We start from the raw sequence: 23,100 nt of genomic DNA, 5'->3' as shown, positions 1-23,100 counted from the left end.
ATTTTGTCAAAATTTTATTTCTATAGAACATTTTGTCAAAATTTTATTTCTATAGAAAATTTTGTCAAAATTTTATTTCTATAGAAAATTTTGTCAAAATTTTATTTCTATAGAACATTTTGTCAAAATTTTATTTCTATAGAAAATTTTGTCAAAATTTTATTTCTATAGAAAATTTTGTCAAAATTTGAGCCAAAAATAATCTACCAAAATTTGGAGAAAATTTTACCGAAAAAATTCCATAGAATTCTATAGAAAATTTTGTCAAAATTTTATTTCTATAGGAAATTTTGTCAAAATTTTATTTCTATAGAAAATTTTGTCAAAATTTTATTTCTATATAAAATTTTGTCTAAATTTTATTTCTATAGAAAATTTTATCAAAAATTTTATTTCTATAGAAAATTTTATCAAATATTTTATTTCTATAGAAAATTTTATCAAAAATTTCTTTTCTAATGAAAATTTTGTCAAAATTTTATTTCTATAGAAAATTTTGTCAAAGTTTTATTTCTATATAAAATTTTGTCAAAATTTTATTTCTATCGAAAATTTTCTCAAAATTTGGAGACAATTATAGCGAAAAACTTTCAAACAAAAAGTCTTGTTTTGCAAAATTTTATTTCTATAGTAAATTTTGTCAAAATTTTATTTCCATAGAAAATTTTGTCAAAATTTTATTTCTATAGAAAATTTTGTCAAAATTTTATTTCTATAGAACATTTTGTCAAAATTTTATTTCTATAGAAAATTTTGTCAAAGTTTTATTACTATATAAAATTTTGTCAAAATTTTATTTCTATAGAAAATTTTGTCAAAATTTGAGCCAAAAATAATCTACCAAAATTTGGAGAAAATTTTACCGAAAAACTACCAAACAAAAAAATCTTGTTTTGCAAAATTTTATTTTGTCAAAATTTTATTTCTAATGAAAATGTTGTCAAAATTTTATTTCTAATGAAAATTTTGTCAAAATTTTATTTCTAATGAAAATTTTGTCAAAATTTTGTCAAAATTTTATTTCTATAAAAAATTATATAGAAAATTTTTGTCAAAATGTTATTTCTATAGAAAATTTTGCCAAAATTTTATTTCTATAGAAAATTTTGTCAAAACGTTATTTCTATAGACAATTTTGTCAAAATTTTATTTCCACAGAAAATTTTGTCAAAAGTTTCACTTTGGAAGGTGGAATTCTTTTTGTTTTGGATGATTTTGCAATCATCCAAAACAAAAAGAATTCCACCATTCTACACTGCAAAAAAAGCATGCCCGGTTCCAAAGATTTTGTCTTTACTTTAAAATATTTTGGTTTTGATTCCGGAGAACACATGTAAGGATACTTTTAAGACACAATTCTCTTTTAAATTATGTACTTGCTTCTAAGAAGCAAATTCTAATTATTCGCTTTTCAGTTTTTTTCTTCATATGCTATCAAAGTCCTGTTAAAACGAGTTAATGACAACTATATTTTCCAAATTAAGACTCGACTTCCAGTAGAAATTATGTTATGTTTCAAGTAAAAAATAAAGTGTTGAAAAACATGTCCTATATTTGAACGATTTTTTGCTTTGTAGTCAATATGCAAAAAGACAACAAATTTAAAGACAATTTCATTAAATTTAAAGAATTTTTCTGAATTATTAAAGTTAAGTTGATGTTTGGGCATTTTTTCTTTCATGTTATGATACCCATTTTTTAAGTCAAATCACTTAATTATAAGGACAATATGACTTCATTGAAAAGTTTATCGACTTTTGGATGAGGAAAAAACTTTAAATTAGAGAAATGTGTCCTCTATGCTAAGCAAAATTTGCATTCGTATTTTAAAGACATCAAATCTTTGACCTTACGACAATATTTTTTTCACTGTACCAAACAGTAAAAAATCTATAATTTTGGTAGAACTGTGGCAACCGTGGGGCCAATGGGACCTACCACTAATCACAGTAGTGGTTTCAAAAGCAGCGTAAAGAAATTGCAATTTTTGGATTGTTAGAAATTAATAACACTAACATCTTTTCATAAAATACCATTATTTTAAAGAAATTGTCATTTTTTGAAGTTTCCATACTAATTGTAGGTATTCCATGGATATATCCGCAATAATGAATGTACAAGTGCAAAAATTTTATTTGAACTTCATAGAAATCGTGGTCGATCTAAGTTTTTATTTTTCTATATATGTTACAGACCCATCGGCTTCTGAAATTTGGCAAGATGTGCCTCAATTTGGATCAAATTTGACGCAATCACTAAGCCAATAATACTGCAAACGTCACTAAACAAAATTGTAATGTTTTTCCTTCTAAAATCCAGTTTGTTCAGAACATTCAACTACAACAATATATTGTTGTATGATACCTATAAGTATACTTATATACACACAAAGAAAATTTCATTAAAATTCAGCCAACGAAAAATTTTCATTGATATAACGAAACATTTTCATTAATACAATGAAAATATTCGTTAATAGTTCGAAACGTTACGTTGATTAACAGAAAATTCGTTATAATAAAGAAAAATTTCGTTGTATTAACGAATTTGTTACATTGGCTGACTTTTAACGATACATTTCGTTAATATAACGAAACTTTTTCTATTAGTGTAGGCACCACGCCTGCAACATATAAGGGGGAATTGTTTGAAAAACTATAAAGCGGATGATTAATATTTGTTTTTGATCTCTAATTATGAAATATTGGAGGCAACCCTATTTGGTACTTTTTATGAAAAGAATTCGTTCGTTTTTGCGAAAACGTTTCATACTCTTTATGAAGAATCTTAATACAAATTCGTATGAGTTTTCGAAATTAAAAAAAATATATATTAGCCAAAGTACAATTGGTTACCAACGACAATGAAAATGATGTGTTACCACACACAAAAAAATATCACCAATATTTTTCCAATTACAATTTTAATTGAATTTTAAAAAAATATTCAATGAAAAATTTAATTGTTTTTTTTTTTTTTTTTTCTTTTTAATTGAAACAAAAATCATTCACAAATCTTAATTGTATCAATTATTTTTTTAATCGAAACAATTCATTTCTTAATTGACTTGGGTCGTTGATACGATCATTTCATTTTAAAAATTAATTGGATTAATTAATTTCGTGATTGAAGATACAAAATATTTTTTTCTGTGCATATTATCATGATCCACGATGAAACTCCCGTTTAACAACACATGACCGCATGTTGATGGAAACTTTTACTTTCGAACGGAAAAATAAACATCGTTTATTTCTATTAGTTCTATTCTACAGAGGTACACTGCAAAAAATTATGGTCGTGAGGCCAAAGATTTCATGTCCTCAAAATACGAATGCAAATTTTCCTCAGCAAAGAACACATATTTCTCTGAGATTAAGCTTTTTTCCTTGCCCAAAAGTCGATAAACTTTTCAATAAAGTCGCTTTTCCCTCATAGTTAAGTGAATCGACTTAAAAATGGGAATCTTTACATGCACCCAGAGAAGGAATATGATCACCTCAACCATGTTTCGAGAGCAAAACGTTATTTTTGGACGGAGAACATGTAACATGTTTGCGGCAACCATGTTATTTTCTCAAAAAGCCTATGTCTGACTTCGGCAACCATGTATATGTTTGCCGAGAAAACAAAATTTTTGCGACAAAAATGTTCCATTATCACCGTCCAAAAATAACATTTTGCTCTCGAAACATGGTTGAGGTGATCATATTCCTTCTCTGCGTGTGAAAGAAAAAAATTTTTTTGGACTAAGGTCAACTTGACTTTAATAGTTATAAATAATTCTTCAAAATTATTGAAATTGTCTTTAAATTTATTGACTTTTTGTATCTTGACTACAAAGAAAAAAAAAACGCGTTTAAAAATAGAAGATGCTTTTCAATTTGAAAGACATTTTTACTTCCAACATAGTAAAATTTCAACTTGAAGTCAAGTCTGAATTTAGAAATTGAAGTTGTCGTTCACTAGTTTTTAAAGGACTTTGATAGCACACGAAGAAAACAGATGAAAAAACTAATCAATTAAAATTGGTTTCCTGGAATCAATTACGTAAAACTTAAATTTAAAAGAGATTTGTTTTCTAAAAAGTCAATTCTCCGATGTCTCGGAATCAAATTCATTAGTGTTAAGATAACATCTTTGGAACGGGACATGCTTTTTTTCTGTGTAAAATACTTAGATATAATGGAGTCAACTTGCACACGAATCGTAAATGATAGTTGAAATTAATTTGATCTAACAAAATTTGCATAATATATAGTTAAATTTTCTGCGAAGGGTTTTGTGTTTCACTCACCTTATAGACTTGACCATAAGTGCCATTTCCGACAACTTCGATAAGTTCGAATATACCAGCAGGATCCTGAAAGCAAAAAAAAAAATAGAGAAACACAATTAATATTTCGATATAGTGTAATATTTAGATATGGTGGCGGCCCGTTATTTTAGGCAACCCAAATCGTATTTATCATGATCCATTTCTAATATTCCAACAGTAAGAAATGCGGTGATGGTAAATACATAGTACGAGGATGTACTGCAAAAAATATTGCATCCCAGAAAAAAAAGCATCGACAAAAAAGTAATTAAAATTTTCTTTTTTGGATCCGGAAGCAATGAATTTAACATGAGCTTATCATAAGATGGATGTCCACCATTCCAACAGCCGTTGCACTGAATTTATATTACTTCTTAAGGTGTGATTCGATAACCATGTTAAATGGTCACCATCCAAAAATAACATTTTGCTCTTAAAACATGTTTGAGGTGGTCATATTCCTTCTCTGGGTGACAATTGAATTAAAAGAACTTCCTGTGCAGTTAAAATAAATAACATCTTTGGGAGGACATTTTTGGAAGTGCTTTCAAAGTTATGCCTTTAGAACTTCCATTTTTTTTTGCTAGAATATAATATGAATTTATGCAACCTAAATTTTAAGATACGTAGGTTAGGTTAGCAACCTAAATTTTAAGATACGTAGGTTAGGGAGCCACCGTGGTGCAATGGTTAGCATGCCCGCCTTGCATACACAAGGTTCGATTCCTGCTTCGACCGAAAAAATTTTTTCAGCGGTGGATTATCTCACCTCAGTAATGCTGGTGACATTTCTGAGGGTTTCAAAGCTTCTCTAAGTGATTTCACTGTAATGTGGAACGCCCTTCGGACTCGGCTATAAAAAGGAGCTTAACATGGAATCGGGTAGCACTTAGTGATAAGAGAGAAGTTCACCAATGTGGTATCACAATGGACTGAATAGTCTAAGTGAGCCTGATACATCGGGCTGCCACCTAACCTAACCTAGGTTAGGTTAAAGTGGCAGCCCGATTAATGGCGTTTTCTTTTCTTGTAAAAAATGCGCACTTTTTTTGCATTTTACCCGGAAAATGTACTTTTTAGGTTCTTTTCTAAAAAAAACAGGCAAAAGTGCGAAAAGGCTTTGAATTCTGTTGTGAAAATAGCGCCACGCATAGAGGCAAATTACGGGCATTTTCAGCACTGCCAACAAACGAGAGTACTGCGATTGCCCTGCCTCCTTCTTTGAATTCTTTTCTGCCCGCTGAAATGATAGCATTTTTTTAGGTTGCTGGTAACATTTTAAAAATGCGCATTCTGTACAGACAAAATGAAGGCAAAGCCCTTTTTTCAGAAAAGAAAACACCATAAGATTCATGCGTGCAGTCGCATGAATGTATTTATAATAAATTCAGAGCAGAATACCGACTTCCCGAAAAAAGCAATAAATTTAAACCTTCTTTACTCATACGAGTATGTTTGAAGAAATGTTCATCATCATGTAGTTTTATATTTTGGAACACCTTTTAACGGTAACCACTTGTATTCCAATCTTTGTTGATTGGGCGATCAGACCACCTTCTTTTTCGAAGAGTTTTACACTTCTTATTTTTTCTATATAGTCTCCACAAGTTTAAAAGACTTAGATTCGCTACATTTTTAGATGCATAACCAGGCCTTTAGACTATTCAGATACGTAATTTACACAATATTGGAGACAGGGAATCCCAGGGAATAATTAAACTTTTTTTCTGCAGAAACACATAATTCTTAAATTGTTTATTTTGTAAAAAACACACACATATTTTGCTCTAAAATAAATTTACTTTTAAATTCCCATTGGTCGATAAAATGTTCACTAAAGTCAAATACATTGATTGAACCATTTCCAATCATACACGCAAAAAAATAATTCTTTCCTCTCAAACGAAATTTTAGACAAACAAAGTTCGTTTCTCATTTGCTTTTGGCTTTAATCAAGTTTATATGAAAGAAAAGTATATACTTTTTGTGATAAACGTTTATTCTTTTCCAGGATGAAAAAAATTTCACAAAGACTAACTCAAAAAAAAGAATCTTTTCTGGCTAATTTCATTTTCCCTCACATCTTTCTCTTCTGTAATACAAACAATGTTGAAGAAATTATTCGATTTTATAAATTTTTTTAATTTTACCGTTCGCCTGGACGGAGAACCGAACCGCGGACCAAGCCAACACATTATCCACTGAGCTATGTAGCTGTTATTGTCATCAATAGACATTTATCCATATAAGTTATATTTAAATAGCATAGCTTGCGGCGCCCGCGAGCCGATTAAAGGGTGATACGGTCAAAATTTGGTCAATATAAACTTGCATTTAAAAAACCTGAACACCCCTCATTTTGAAGGTGTGTGTGTAGTATGTTGCTCCTATTTTGATTTTGGAATTCACTCTTCAGTTGTCAAAACGCCGTCCAAGCAAGAAGAGCAGCGTATAAAAATTTTGCTCGCGCATCGCGAAAATCCGAGCTACTCGCACGCAAAGCTGGCAAAATCGCTAAAAGTTGCCAAATCAACCGTTACAAATGTAATTAAAGTGTTTGGGGAACGTTTGTCGACAGCCAGGAAGTCTGGATCGGGGGGAAATCGAAAACCGGAAGCCGCTGAGACGACAAAGATAGTTGCCGGTAGTTTCAAGCGAAAACCTAACCTCTCCGAGATGCCGCAAATAAGCTGGGTGTATCGTCTACAACCGTGCATCGAGCCAAAAAACGAGCCGGACTATCGACTTACAAGAAGGTAGTGACTCCAAATCGCGATGATAAATAAAATACGACGTCCAAAGCGCGATCCCGGAGGCTGTACACGACGGTGCTGACGAAGTTCGACTGCGTGGTAATGGACGACGAAACCTACGTCAAAGCCGACTACAAGCAGCTTCCGGGACAGGAGTTTTATACGGCAAAAGGAAGGGGGAAGGTAGCAGATATTTTCAAGCACATAAAACTGTCAAAGTTCGCAAAGAAATATCTGGTTTGGCAAGCCATCTGTACCTGTGGCTTGAAAAGCAGCATTTTCATAGCTTCCGGGACTGTCAACCAAGAAATTTGCGTGAAAGAGTGTTTGAATAAACGTCTGCTGCCTTTCCTGAAGAAACACGGTTGTTCCGTACTGTTTTGGCCGGATTTGGCATCTTGCCATTACGGTAAAAAGGCCATGGAGTGGTACGCCGCCAACAACGTGCAGGTGGTTCCCGCCCAATTGAGAAATACTGGGCTATTGTCAAGCGGAACCTAAAGAAGGCCAAAAAAAACTGCTAAGGACGAGCAGCAGTTCAAGGCAAACTGGCTTTCTGCGGCGAAGAAGGTGGACAAGGTGGCTGTACAAAATCTGATGGCAGGTGTCAAGCGTGAGGCCCTGCAATTCGGATTTGGAAAAGCGAAAGCCTATCTGAATATTTTTCCTGAATTTTATACTAATTGAACTTGAAAAAGAAATTTAATTTGATTTTTTAAATAAACGATTTCACCGATTTACACGCGCTTTCCCTTGACCAAATTTTGACCTATCACCCTTTAAACAAACTTTATTTAACAGAAACATACATTTAGTTGGGCACCGTGGAGCAGTGGTTGCTACGACCGCCTTGCATACCAAGGGTCCTAGGTTCGAGCCCTGCTTCGACCAAACTCTAACAAAAGAAAAACGTTTTCGGTACACGTGTTCTAAACTTCTTTTTTTCTTTGCGTGTGCCAATGATTCTCCTAATAACAGTAGTTATACCTGCCTTGAACAAAATTACAATGAAAATAGCCAACGAAATATACTTTTTGCGGTAATATAATCACGAGATTATGCGGTTACATTTTATCTCTAATTACACGCACAGAAAAACCATGTTTGGACATGGTTGCCGCATCCATTTAATGCTTATCTAGAGCATCTAATTGTCGCGAAATCCAAGTATTTTGTCTTTGTAAAAATAGTTTTCGAGCGGAGAAAAATTTATGGTGACAATAAGCATTTGAATGGTTCTCAAATACCGCAAACATGTTCTATCATTTAAATGATAGAATTTGAGACTATTAAATGGTCGGAAAATCATGTACCTGACATGTCTAGAACCATTACATGGCCATAAAGACCATTTACACTTTTTCGTGACCATTTAATTATTTAAATTTTTGCAGCGAAAAGAATTTTATAAAAACATTGAGCAGGTACACACGATTTTCATTTTGCGCGTCAGTCGTGTGTTGATTGTTGCTTGGAATGGACGGAGAATGTTTTGTGTTAATTTATTTATTCAGAAGTGGCACGTGGTTTTATGTGAACACAAAAAAGGAAAGTGTAATTGAAAAAAATGTACCTGCTTTTTGTTCTGCATTTTCATATATGGTATAATTTATTTTTATTTGCAGTTACATGATGTCTGCGTTGGTACATTTGATGGGCACGATGTAAATATGGAATAATTACTTATTGTTGAAATTGAAATAAATACTTATTGTTGAAATTGAAAAAATATATAATGTTTGCTTGAACATTATAAATACAAATAAACAATGAATTAGTTTACAAATAAATAAAAACAAACAAATAAAGTTAATTTTGTGTTTTCTTTTCTCAAGTGGCGTCCTTTTTTCGACGATGAAAAAAGTTTTTTCATAAGGATCAAAACATTTTACGTTGTGACCATGTTCTTTTAACTAGAAGAAAAACATTTTTGACGAATAACAGAACATTTTGGATCGTGACCATTGTCTTTTAATGGAAACAAAATTCTTTTTATCAATATAATAACATTTTAGATGAGGACAATTATACTTTTCTTACCATGTTCACTAAGCCAACATGGTTACAGGTTAAAATGTTACGTGGTCGCCGCAAAAATAGCTCCTATCATATTATTTTGCTCTTCGAATATGATTGTGACAATCATGTTTCTTCTCTGCGTGTACAAAAAAAAATACTTTGTTTTATGTGTGCGAACAAAGAAGTCGACACTCGGTAGTATTACAAGAATTTATTCTCACCCTAGGTGGGTGGGTGATTGATGCATAGGGGAAGAAAAAAGGGCTACGCCCCAACATCGTTATCACAAATAAATAAACAAATACACCAGAGTTTACAGCAACATACGCATGCACATAAATAATCTGGCGAGTAATATCATCAACCCTATCATAAACATCTTGACGAACTGTTGACGATATTACATTCAAGGCTAAGCAAAACATTTGAAGCAATGTTTTCAAGATTTTCTAATTTGTTCCTCCCAAACGAAATTTTCAGAGAAACAGCCATCGTTTATCATTTGCTTTTCTCTGTAAGACAATTTGTTTCGAAGAGAAGTAACAGGTTGGCTGATAAGTCCCCGGTCTGACACATAGATGGCGTCGCTAGTATTAAATGCGTATTATTTTTATATAGTACCAACCTTTAAATGATTCGTGTCAAAATTTGACGTTTGTAAGTCAATTAGTTTGTTAGATAGATTGTCTTTTGTGAAGTAACTTTTGTTATTGTGAAAAAAATGTAAAAAAGGAATTTCGTGTTTCGATAAAATACTGTTTTCTGAAGGGAAAAAATACGGTGGAAGCAAAAACTTGGCTTGATAATGAGTTTCTGGACTCTGCCCCAGGGAAATCAACAATAATTGATTGGTATGCAAAATTCAAGCGTGGTGAAATGAGCACAGAGGACGGTGAACGCAGTGGACGCCCGAAAGAGGTGGTTACCGACGAAAACATCAAAAAAAATCCACAAAATGATTTTGAATGGCCGTAAAATGAAGTTGATCGAGATAGCAGAGGCCTTAAAGATATCAAAGGAACGTGTTGGTCATATCATTAATCAATATTTGGATATGCGGAAGCTCTGTGCAAAATGGGTGCCGCGCGAGCTCACATTTGACCAAAAACAACAACGTGTTGATGATTCTGAGCGGTGTTTGCAGCTGTTAACTCGTAATACACCCGAGTTTTTCCGTCGAGATGTGACAATGGATGAAACATGGCTCCATCGCTACACTCCTGAGTCCAATCGACAGTCGGCTGAGTGGACAGCGACCGGTGAACCGTCTCCGAAGCGTGGAAAGACTCAAAAGTCCGCTGACACAGTAATGGCCTCTGTTTTTTGGGATGCGCATGGAATAATTTTTATCGATTATCTTGAGAAGGGAAAAACCATCAACAGTGACTATTATATGGCGTTATTGGAGCGTTTGAAGGTCGAAGTCGCGAAACAGCCCCATATGAAGAAGAAAAGTGTTGTTCCACCAAGACAACGCACCGTGCAACAAGTCATTGAGAACGATTACAATAATTCATGAATTGGGATTCGAATTGCTTCCCCACCCACCGTATTCTCCAGATCTGGCCCCCAGCGACTTTTTCTTGTTCTCAGACCTCAAAAGGATGCTCGCAGGGAAAAAATTTGGCTGCAATAAAGAGGTGATCGCCGAAACTGAGGCCTATTTCGAGGCACAACCGAAGGAGTACTACCAAAATGGTATCAAAAAATTGGAAGGTCGTTATAATCGTTGTATCGCTCTTGAAGGGAAGTATGTTGAATAATAAAAACGAATTTTGACAAAAAAAAATTTCTTTGTTAGACCGGGGACTTATCAGCCAACCTGTTACCAGGAATTTATGCGAAATCCGTACCAGAAAATGTTGCTCTTTTAAACAAAATATATTTAAATTTATTGCAAATATTATGCCCGATAATACATATAAGCCAAATAATATTCGTTGAATTTTCCATGTGGTCGTGAAAGGCGTGAAACTAAGTTGTAAAAGGTATATTTGAAGTACTGATCCACGCCGTTTCCATCACCGTTTGTTGTCACACGCAAGTGTTGTCGTCTATTGTTATATTTTATTCCAAATAGCGTCACAAAATTCAACAACATAATTTGGGTGGCGGCAGGCGACATCATATCATCATCGTCATCATCTTCGGGTGCATTGACATTATTTTGGACGAAAAATGCAGATGAAAAGAAAATAAAATATAATAACACAAAAAAACAAAAACACATCCATCCATATTTCAACAAGTGCAGAGCAGTATAAAATCTAAAACAAAACGATTTAATAGGCAGCGAGGCAGGAGGGAATGAAATAAAAGAAAATATAGTGTGAACGAAATGTTTAATATCACGGAAAATAGTAATTGGTTTAGAAGAGAAATACAATCAAGAGCGAGTATAAAAGAAATGTTCAATGCATATTAGGTGAAAATTGGATTAAATATCGGCAATACTAATTAATAAAATATCCAGTTTTTGTTTCTACAAAAACAAAAAGAAAGTAGAAAACAGCCAACTGCATTCAAATCATTGATTTGACTTTCAAAATTCAGTACTTTGATATTATAATTAGAGATCGACCGAAACTTTTTTTTTTTTTTTTTGCCGAAGCCGTCTATTTTCCTAAAATTTGTAATTAGAGAAATTTGGAGAGTTTAAGTTCATTATTAGCATATTTTAATGAACAAAAACATATAATATTCTTTTAGAACTTAAGGACTTTTTAGTATTCAAAATTTAGTAGTTACACCCTCAAAAAATCGCTTCCCTAACATATGTTCCAAACATATTTTGCAGGAAGCACATATATTATTGGATATTGCTGAAACATTATTATGTTTGTTTAATGTGAACATATTATATGTTTGGAAGCATTTTGAGCCCAAAAATATTACATGCTTGGAAGAATTTGTGCTCATTACCTCACATAATTTTCACTTCCACGAAATTTCTTGGCACCTTTTTCTGTAATAAAAATAATGTCGAAGAAATTATTCAATTTTATAATTTTTTAAAATTTTACCTTTCGCCTGGACGGAGAATCGAACCGGGAACCATGCAATTTGTAAGTCAACAAAAAAATGGTTTTGACATAAAAGTTTGAAATTTTCGAAGAAATTCAGAAACTTTAGCAAAAGAAGAACACGTGTGTGAAGATAAATTCGAATTTGAAATTTGCAGCAAAAACTTAGCAGAGACACAAAACAGCACCAAAAATTTTTTTCAAATTCGAATTTTGGAGTTCAAATTCGAATTTGAATTTTTAGTATTTGGCTTATTATTTAAAAACTAAGCCGCGTGCGATATAGAAAGGGCGATTGGAAAGGGCTTGAGCTTAGATTTTATACCCATGAAAATCTTCATTAGAAAAGTATTTGTGAAAAGCCCAAATTGGAAATTAAAATTTTCAAAAAATTTGCAATTTTTTTCAATTTGGCCCACTGTACTAAAATTAAGCCGCGTGCGATATAGGGACTAGGCTCATTGGAAAGGGCTTGAGCTCAGCTTTCATAATCACAAAAGTCTTCATTAGAAAAGTATTTGTGAAAAGCGAAAATTTGAAATTAAAATTTTCAAAAAATTTGCAATTTTTTTCAATTTGGCCCACTGTGCCAAAACTAAGCCGCGTGCGATATAGAGACTATGCTCATTGAAAAGGGCTTGAGCTCAGCTTTCATACCCACGAAAGTCTTCATTAGAAAAGTATTTGTGAAAAGCACAAATTGGAATATAACATTTTCAAAAAATTTTCAAAATGAGTCCACTGTGCCATACCCACGAAAGTCTTCATTAGAAAAGTATTTGTGAAAAGCCCAAATTGGAAAATAAAATTTTCAACAAATTTTCAAAATGGGCCCACTGTGCCAAAACTAAGCCGCGTGCGCTATAGAGACTAGGCTCATTGGAAAGGGCTGGAGCTCAGTTTTCATAATCACGGAATTAAGTTGGCTCTAAAATGACCATGTTTTCACGTTTTCTTTTCTTTTTTTTTTAAGCAAATGAACTTTTTCAATTGTTGCTTTGGATCGAGTTTTGCCGCTAAAATGAAAAATAATTTTAGCGCAAAACTCGAACTTAAAGGTGTTCGTCAACTCATCTTGGACTACTTATTAATAAAGAGGAACTAAAATTATTTTTTTTTCTGAAGATGCCTTTGTAATTTTTATATATTGTGCTTAAAAGTTGTACCCGAAACACATTTTGTTTATATCGGAACATATGAAAAACATATTTTTCAAACAGTGTATATATTCATGTCTGTTCTGGGTCACACCGCATTGTGCACCACACTATACACTTTCTACACACCACACACAAAGTTAGTTGTTCTGAGTCACACGTGTGAACACTTTTTTCGGACTTTTAATCGAAAAAGGTGACAGCTGATTTTTTCTGCAAGCCATATTATTTGCAGACAGAAATTATAAACAAAATATATTTTGCCGGTATAAACATAAAAAATTAAAAGTAAGTGCGTAATTCAAAGCCATAAATAAAATGCCTGCCGGATTTTTGTTAGCAGTGAATAATATAAGGACAAGAGCAATTTATCAAGAACAAGGCGACAATTGCGTGATGCTTCAAATCTGTTTTGATTTGTTTTTTCTATCCCTCCTCAATGTTACTCATGAACAAACGATCGCCGTGTCGTTCTCGTTTTTGTTTTTGACGGCGGAGAAGTTTTTATTTTGGTTTTGGTCAAACAGTTTTTAACATCCATACATTAAAGGAAATTTAATTATAGTGGGCATAATTAACTATTCTGTTAAGGTTTTTCTCATTTGTATTGCTTAATTATTTACAATAATATTGCAAACAAATTTTCTATCGTGGCGGCCTCCATGTGCAGAAAGATATTGGCGGCATTAGTTTTTTTTATTTGCTCAGTGATTTGTGCACCAAGAACACTTTGCAGAATTGAAGATGCCATATTTTTCATGCAATAAATTTGGTAAAATTCACTTTTCTTAGCCCATTTATTTTGTAAAATTTATAATTTAATTACCTTATATTTTCAAAAAGACCTTTGATTTGTTTAGAAAAGCGGATAGTATTCACAAAAATCAAAGATAATTTTGCTTAAAACTTTTTTGTGTTAACTTTTAAAAATTGTGGTAACATTATACTTTCGAACACACTGAAAATCAGCTTATTAAAACAACCCCAAAATTTATACACCAATCAGAGGAAATTTCGGTTCAAATTTTAGATGGACTTTTAAAATCGTGGTTTCTGCCATATATAAGTGACTTTCCCAATAAAATTTGCAAATATTTATAAAAAACATATTAAAGTTTCCGAATCTGTTATTTATTTGTTATAAAAACTTCTAACTTTGCATACGATGGCTGTACACTAAGCCTACACAAAAGAAATGTTCGTGTACATTTTTCAGGTCTATGACGGTGTATAGTGTTGGCCAGAACACCTTTTAAGTGTGACACCACATGAAAATTGTACATGTGTGTACCAGAACAGACACGATTATTATTACAAAAAAGGATGTTCTCACCGTAAACTCGATCTTTCGAAAAAATACGTCCCGCCGCAATAAACAATAGTTCGCTGGCCACACTTGTCGCTGGAGCGCCTTAAATGTTGAAAATGAGAACTCATCCAATATTCAAATATGGTATGTTACCAATTCTACGTCCCAGCAAAAAAATTTGGAAGTTGTTCTACACACAAAACAAAAAATGATGGTATCAATCTGCAGTCAATTAAAAACTTGATTGGTCTAATTAAAAAATTAATTGATACAACTAATTTTTGTGATTGATTTGGGAAACAATTTTAAAGGAAATTTCAAAAATGCCCTCTTTATTTTAAATACACAAGATGTTATTTTAATTCAATTTTTATAACTCGCTGTTTTATATATTTTTAAAGAGTAATTTAAACTTTTTTGTTTCAAATAATTAATACACTTATTTAATGCTAAATACATTCTAGAAAAAATAGCGAATTTTTGGACAAGCGTTGGAATGCATAAAAAATATAACAAGTATACACGGACGTAAGTTCGGCCAGGCGGAATCTTATGTACCCTCCACCATGGATTGCGTAGAAACTTCTACGAAAGACTGTCATCGACAATGAATTACTTGGGTAGTGGTATCTTAAAACTTCGTAACATCGTATTCTAAATTGTAAGTTAGTCTATACGTGGTATATATTAGAAAAAAAAGTATGTATAGGTAATAGAGGTCTGCACAATTCCATTTGTAAATGCAGAGTACACGTGTACTTGCTAAGTGAGTACATCTATTTGAGAGAGTCGCAAAACAATTGGTACACATTTTAATGAACACCAAAAGCCACGAGTAACTTCTTGTTGCTACTCTCATGTCTTCACTACCAACAAACACATATTCCTCTTTCTCTCTTATTGAAGTGTACTCAGAGCAGTGCTGCCGCTACTACTTCAATCGAAGTATTTTGCTTCATTTTCACAAAATTTACTTCGTCACTCCTTCTTCCAAAAATCTGCTTCACTTTTTGTTCTGCTTCAAATTTTAAAATTTTTCCCCATATTACCTAATTGTTTTTCCTATTCCTTTAATTACGATCAACATAGCGGTTTTAATCATTGAATTATTAACCGATGTGGACCAATTTTTGCACAGTTTTTAGAGACCATATACTTACACCATGTACCATGTTCTCTTAGAGGCTCCGCAAGCCAAATCGGGGGATCAGTTTATATGGGAGCTATATATAATTATGGACCGATGTGGACCAATTTTTGCATGGTTGTTAGAGATCATATGCTGAAACCATGTACCAAATTTCAGCTTGATCGGATGAAATTTGCTTCTCTTAGAGTCCCCGCAAGCCAAATTTGGGGTTCAGTTTATATGGGGGCTATACGTAAAAGTGGACCGATATGGCCCATTTGCAATACCATCCGACCTACATCAATAACAAATACTTGTGCCAAGTTTCAAGTCGATAGCTTCTTTTGTTCGGAAGTTAGCGTGATTTCAACAGACGGACGGACAGACATGCTCAGATCGACTCAGAATTTCACCACGACCCAGAATATACTTTATGGGGTCTTACAGCAATATTTCGATGTGTTACAAACGGAATGTTAATATACCCCCCATCCTATGGTGGAGGGTATGATAAAATGAATTCTATTGTTATGTTTTCAAAAATGTATGCTACTTCAATTTTATTCAATCTACTCCACTTTTTTCCAAAATCTACTTCACTCAATTTTTCACCAGCGGCAGCACTGACTCAGAGTGATCACGTCGAGTATGTTGCGAGAACAAACCTTCATAGAGTACTCCATGTACCACGTGTAGTTTCAGAAATACAAGAAAACAGTTACTCTCCATAATATATGTTTTCGGATTGATATAAAGAACGGCAAACGTTAAGGTAAGTGTGTGACATACATAAATATATGAAATTGTGACATACATACATATCTATGATTAATAATAATGGAAAGATTTGCTTCGCACATAACTGAGAAATACTTGTGGTACCACGTGAAGTGAAGAGAATCCATGTTGTGCTTTTTCTCAAGTACTTACATTTTTATTGTTCCTTTTTTTCGGAACACATATTGTTTCGGATAAGTACTTGGTGGTATTTGACAAGCAAGTCTTCTCTTCACTTCACTACTTGCGCTCTGAGAGAAAGACACTGTGTATACTATATTCGACAGCGAATTGCATACATGTAGCGAAAAGTTATTCGATGCAGACCTCTAATAGGTAAGTCAGTGCAACGGCTATTGAAATGGTGGACATCCGTCCTATGACAAGCCCATGTTAAATTTATCGCTTCTGCGCCAATTTTGCACTAATTTTGGATCCCAAAAATAACATTTTCACCAATTTTTTGGCTTCGTATTATACATACGGTTTTATACTTTTCTCAATTTTATTGGGTATAGATTCATATTTTTCCCCATAAGGTTCGAGTTTAGCCGCTAAAATCGAAAATAAATCAATAAAAAGCAGTATAAAATTGTACCTCTTCGATGCAAATTTTATTATAATTTGATGGGGAATTGCCGGATTTTGTTTGTGTTTTCGTTTTACAAAAACAACTAATTTCAGAAGCCCCCCCTCGTATTCATACCAATCACGAGCTAGTGATATTAAACTGACAATTGAGGAAATGCGTCTACATATCGACCAAGAAAATATTTCTAAACAGGAAAAACAAAACAAATAATGATTCAAAGTGAATCCAAAAATAAACAAACATGACGTTCGGATGCACGTATTCTGCCACCCACCCACCAAACTTCTCTTTTGGATGAATGAAAAAGTAGGTGCAAACGAAAGGCATTGTTTTGTAATTCTCTTCACCCGACGACATCAACTACTCGTAAGTATTTACACATCACTTCATTACTAGTGTGAGAGAGTGTTTGTTGCATGCTACCGTTATATGTGTGCCACAGAGACAAAAATCCAAAGTGACATGGAAGAAAAAAAAAACACTAGAACAAAAGATAAAGAAACCACACCAAGCAACACAAGGCGAACAATAAAATAATTGTTCTAACAAAAGGTAAGGTTATTTGTCCGTATATATAGATTAAATATGTTCAGAAGTTGGTCGACCCCTTGAGAGAAATAGCATTGATCACAACTTACGAGTCGAACATAGGAGAGGGAGTTACATTACAGCCTATGAACATAAACTTTATACAATACATAAATGTGGTTGATATGGGGGGATAACAATATTACCGGAACCAAAACAGAGATTTGTGTTAGAAAGACGACACATGAGGATATCACCATATACGGGGAATATATAAAATCTTGATAATGTGAGGTTATGTACGTAATGTCAAGTTCCATAAAAGCGTAGACTTTTGAGGTTATGTACGTAATGTCAAGTTCCATAAAAGCGTAGAGTTTTGCCGCAAAAATGTTGTTTTCTCGCCAAACAAAGAATGCTTGTTGAAATCATATACATAAGTTCCGAGAAAATGGCATAGTTGCGACAAACATGTTCCAAGAATAGCATTTTGCTCTTGAGACATGTTTGAGGCCATCATATTCCTTTTTTACGTGTTCATTTAAATGTTGTCTTTTAGTTTGAAATGCCATATTTCGTGTTTTTGAACTCTCTTGAAATCGCGTTTTGTATACTACTCAAAAAGAAATTTTTCCAAATTAAAATTTTGAATTTTAAATAATATTCAATTAAAAATTTAATTGATTCAACAAATTTTTTAATTGAAACAATAATCAATCACAAAAACTAATAGAATCAATTATTTTTTAATTGACTTTCAATTAGTTTTTAATTGATACATTTCAATTGAAAAATTAATTCGATCAATTAATTTCGTGATTGAATCAGAAAAAAATTGTTTTTGTGTATAGAGCAAGCAATATTTTCTTGTATTGTGGAAATTTCGCATTAGGATCATTAAAACGATGGGCATTTTTCCGACTACATAACCGGTTATATTTATCGAACGAATTTGTTTTGTGCCAAATTAAAAGGGATTGTCACAAAAACAGGGAAGGTTTAAAGAAGGGAAAGAAAATACGGAATATTAAAAAGGAGGGTAGTTAGAAAAATTTGTTAGTGATGGTGGTGGGTTGCGTATAAGAACAAATAAATATTGGTATTTAAAAAATGGGGTGTTTAGGAGGTTTTGTGAAATATGACAGACTTATAACTAGTGTTGTCACTGATGATAATGTTCACATACTTACATTGACGTACATACCCCCACATCTCTCTAAGCAGCACTTTGGAAAGCTCCTTTATCGACAATTAACCACAAAGTAGATTTGGGACAGAAAACAGTACTTAACGGTCGGGTGAAACGGACTGTCTATGTAAGCGGATCCCATATATATTATTTAGTCTGTACACGGAGAAAAGAAAACTTGTCCTGTTCCAAGGACTTTGTGACACTTTCAATAATATCTAAATGCAAACCTAGGAAGGGGAGCCACCGTGGTGCAATGGTTAGCATGCCCGCCTTGCATACACAAGGTAGTGGGTTCGATTCCTGCTTCGACCGAACACCAAAAAAGTTTTTCAGCGGTGGATTATCCCACCTCAGCAATGCTGGTGACATTTCTGAGGTTTTCAAAACTTCTCTAAGTGGTTTCACTGCAATGTGGAACGCCATTCGGACTCGGCTATAAAAAGGAGGTCCCTTGACATTGAGCTTAACATGGAATCGGGCAGCACTCAGTGATAAGAGAGAAGTTCACCAATGTGGTATCACAATGGACTGAATAGTCTAAGTGAGCCTGAAATATCGGGCTGCCACCTAACCTAACCTAACCTAAACCTAGGAAAGCTGAGCTCATATATGTTGTAGAGCTCGACCGAAGCATCGGCTTCGGCATTCGCCAAAAATCGATAATCGGCCACGAATCGGCCTTCGGCGCCAAGAGTTCGATTAACCGAAGCCGAAGCTTTTTGAATAATTGATTTGATATTGAATTGTCCAAGTGTTGAATTTGTCTCAGTCAAAACACCCAGTACAAATAATACGTAAAAATTTTTAAAAATTATTGTATTGTCACTATAATATTAAATGAATTACCCTTTATTGTTGTATTTATGCATTTGTTAAAAAAAAAAAAATATTTTAATATTGAACTAAAAAAACACCAAATTTCTTTAATTACAAATTTGAGGAAACTAATCGGCTTCGGCCGATTATTGCTTATTTTGTCGAACATCGGCTTCGGCTACGGTCAAAAAACCCCGCTTCGACCGAGCTCTAATATGTTGACAAAGAATTTTCAACTGTGTGCTTTTCACAGCATCTTTTTTAATTTGGAAGCTAAAGTCAAGCACTTTCGAATGAATCTAGTCTCCAACCGCACGCATCAGTAAACACATTATAAGAACTATGTCATAACATAAACCAATTCTACTGAAATAGTAAACCTATGCCCTTTGGGGGTATTATTAAAACAGAGTTCGGATATATATGACTGATGCTTCGCACTTCTATATTTTATTTCCGTATATAAGAAAATTAAGCCGATTTCAATGATAATTTGCAGGATTAGTAAATACTATAGAATATTACATTGTGCCAACTTTGAGTAAGATAGGTAATAAGGGTTAATAAATAAGGGTTTTATGGCCAAATTTGAAGAAATCGTACGAAACATATATATGGGAGCTATATCTAAACATGAACCGAATCCGATTTGCATACTTGAAGTATACTATAAACAAGTAAGGAAAGTCTAAAGTCGGGCGGGGCCGACTATATTATACCCTTTGTAATTCCACATTTTCGATACTATATCAAATCCGTCAAATGTGTTGGGTGCTATATAAAGGGTGATTCTTTTGAGGTTAGGATTTTCATGCATTAGTATTTGACAGATCACGTGGGATTTCAGACATGGTGTCAAAGAGAAAGATGCTCAGTATGCTTTGACATTTCATCATGAATAGACTTACTAACGAGCCACAACGTCGAATTTTCAGTGAATGGGCCCTAGAAAAGTTGGCAGAAAATCCGCTTTTTTATCGACAAATTTTGTTCAGCGATGAGGCTCATTTCTGGTTGAATGGCTACGTAAATAAGCAAAATTGCCGCATTTGGAGTGAAGAGCAACCAGAAGCCGTTCAAGAACTGCCCATGCATCCCGAAAAATGCACTGTTTGGTGTGGTTTGTACGCTGGTGGAATCATTGGACCGTATTTTTTCAAAGATGCTGTTGGACGCAACGTTACGGTGAATGGCGATCGCTATCGTTCGATGCTAACAAACTTTTTATTGCCAAAAATGGAAGAACTGAACTTGGTTGACATGTGGTTTCAACAAGATGGCGCTACATGCCACACAGCTCGCGATTCTATGGCCATTTTGAGGGAAAACTTCGGAGAACAATTCATCTCAAGAAATGGACCGGTAAGTTGGCCACCAAGATCATGCGATTTGACGCCTTTAGACTATTTTTTGTGGGGCTACGTCAAGTCTAAAGTCTACAGAAATAAGCCAGCAACTATTCCAGCTTTGGAAGACAACATTTCCGAAGAAATTCGGGCTATTCCGGCCGAAATGCTCGAAAAAGTTGCCCAAAATTGGACTTTCCGAATGGACCACCTAAGACGCAGCCGCGGTCAACATTTAAATGAAATTATCTTCAAAAAGTAAATGTCATGGACCAATCTAACGTTTCAAATAAAGAACCGATGAGATTTTGCAAATTTTATGCGTTTTTTTTTTTTTAAAAAGTTATCAAGCTCTTAACAAATCACCCTTTATAAAGGTTTTTGTCCCAAATACATACATTTAAATCTGACTTCATCTGAACAAAATTTATAATCTACAGACTTAAAATTTAAGTCGGCTAATGCCCTGGGATGGTAAACTATGTTAGTAAAAAAATATGGGAAACATTTTAATCTGAACCAATTTTGAGGCAACTTCGCAAAAGTGTATATATCATAATCGGTCGATAGATATGTATTAGAAATAAAGGAAAATTTGAGTCACTTTTACAAGTTTTCGTCTTAGCAGTAGCGATTTTATAAGGAAAATGTGGTTATTTTGGTCATTTTTGCCCAAATATTGAAAATCATATATATGGAAGCTATATAGAAATCTGAACTAGAGGTGTGCGCGTGAGGGATTTTTCACGCACGCTCACGCACGCTCACAAATTCAAAATGTTATTCACGCACGATCACGCACGCCTTTTTTAGAATTTCTCACGCTCACGCACGCTCACGAATGAATTCGTAACATTCACGCACGATCACGCACGCCCGTTTTTGAATTGCTCACACTCACGCACGCTCACGAATGAATTCGTAACATTCACGCTCGAAGGTTTTTATTGATTCACGCTCACGCACGTTCACGAACCAAAATCCTGCAAAGATAAACACTCACGATTGCAGAATAGTGACTACCGCACGCTCACGACGGGAAATATCAACTCACGAACAACAAAACTACTCACGCACGTTCACGAACAATGAAACGTACTTCCACGCACCCACGATTCATAAAAAACTATTCACTCACGCTCACGATGTAAAATGCAACTCACGCACTTTCACGACATACGAAACTTACTCAAGCACACTCACGATTCATAAAAACTATTCACGCACGCTCACGATGTAAAATGCAACTCACGCACATTCACGATTCATAAAAACTATTCACGCACGCTCACGATGTAAAATCAACTCACGCTCGTTCACGACTATTATACTTACAAAACAAACGAAAAAATGTAATTCACGAATGAGTACGAACTTAAAAACTTAATCACTCTCGCTTTTGATACAAATGAGCTACCCACACAAATTCGCCAAAATATTTCTAATTAAAAATCTGAAGTTGAAAACGTATTCAATTAAAAAATTAACAGATACAATTAACATTTTAATCAAATCAAAATATAAACTCAATTAAAATTTTAATTGATTTTGTCCGAAAAACTTAATTAACTTTTAATTGAAGCAATCAATGATTTATAGTGTTATTGTTTACTTATTTTATTTTTCATTATATTATAATTATACTATATAGAATTATTTTTTCAGATCTAAGCCAAAATTTAATGAACCAATGAAACCAATTATTTCCGAAAATTGTTAATTTTATATTTGAAAGTAGGTTTTCAATTTAAAAATGTAAAAATGTTCAATCATTATCTTAGTTGGCTTTATTATTTATTTTGATTAACAAGTTAATTTTATAAGTTAATTAATTAATTGATTACGTTTTCAATTCCAATCAACTTTTCAATTGGAAATATTTTACTGATATTTTTTCGTGTAAAGAAAAAATCCAACTATAATATAATCAGAAAGCACATAAGAAAGTGTAAACTCTTGTAAAGATACCATAAATTATTTCATCGAAGAAACCAATAATTATAAATAAATAAACAATACAATAAATAATTATTGCCTCAATTAAAAAATTAAGTTTCGACCACAACCAATTAAGTAATTCATTGAAAGTGCCGGAAGAAATCAATTATTGTTTAATCAAATAAGGCTTCTTGTTTCTTATT

At 33.4% G+C, this 23,100-nt stretch overlaps 1 protein-coding gene across 9 annotated transcripts in view; it reads right to left on the bottom strand.

The window, feature by feature from the left end:
• msn (serine/threonine-protein kinase msn) overlaps positions 1–23,100 on the bottom strand; it is a 247,268-nt gene that overhangs the window by 213,307 nt on the left and 10,861 nt on the right. For all 9 annotated transcript variants that reach the window (XM_075307853.1, XM_075307859.1, XM_075307860.1 and 6 more), the window contains exon 3: positions 4,298–4,363. In XM_075307853.1, the coding sequence (XP_075163968.1) occupies positions 4,298–4,363 (66 nt within the window). The remainder of the gene's footprint in view (positions 1–4,297; positions 4,364–23,100) is intronic.

This window comes from Haematobia irritans, chromosome 4, assembly GCF_050003625.1.
Source record: "Haematobia irritans isolate KBUSLIRL chromosome 4, ASM5000362v1, whole genome shotgun sequence".
Classification (NCBI taxonomy): Eukaryota; Metazoa; Arthropoda; class Insecta; order Diptera; family Muscidae; genus Haematobia; species Haematobia irritans.
The sequence above is the reverse complement of the archived record's forward strand: the minus strand, read 5'-3'. Positions and strand labels throughout refer to the sequence as shown.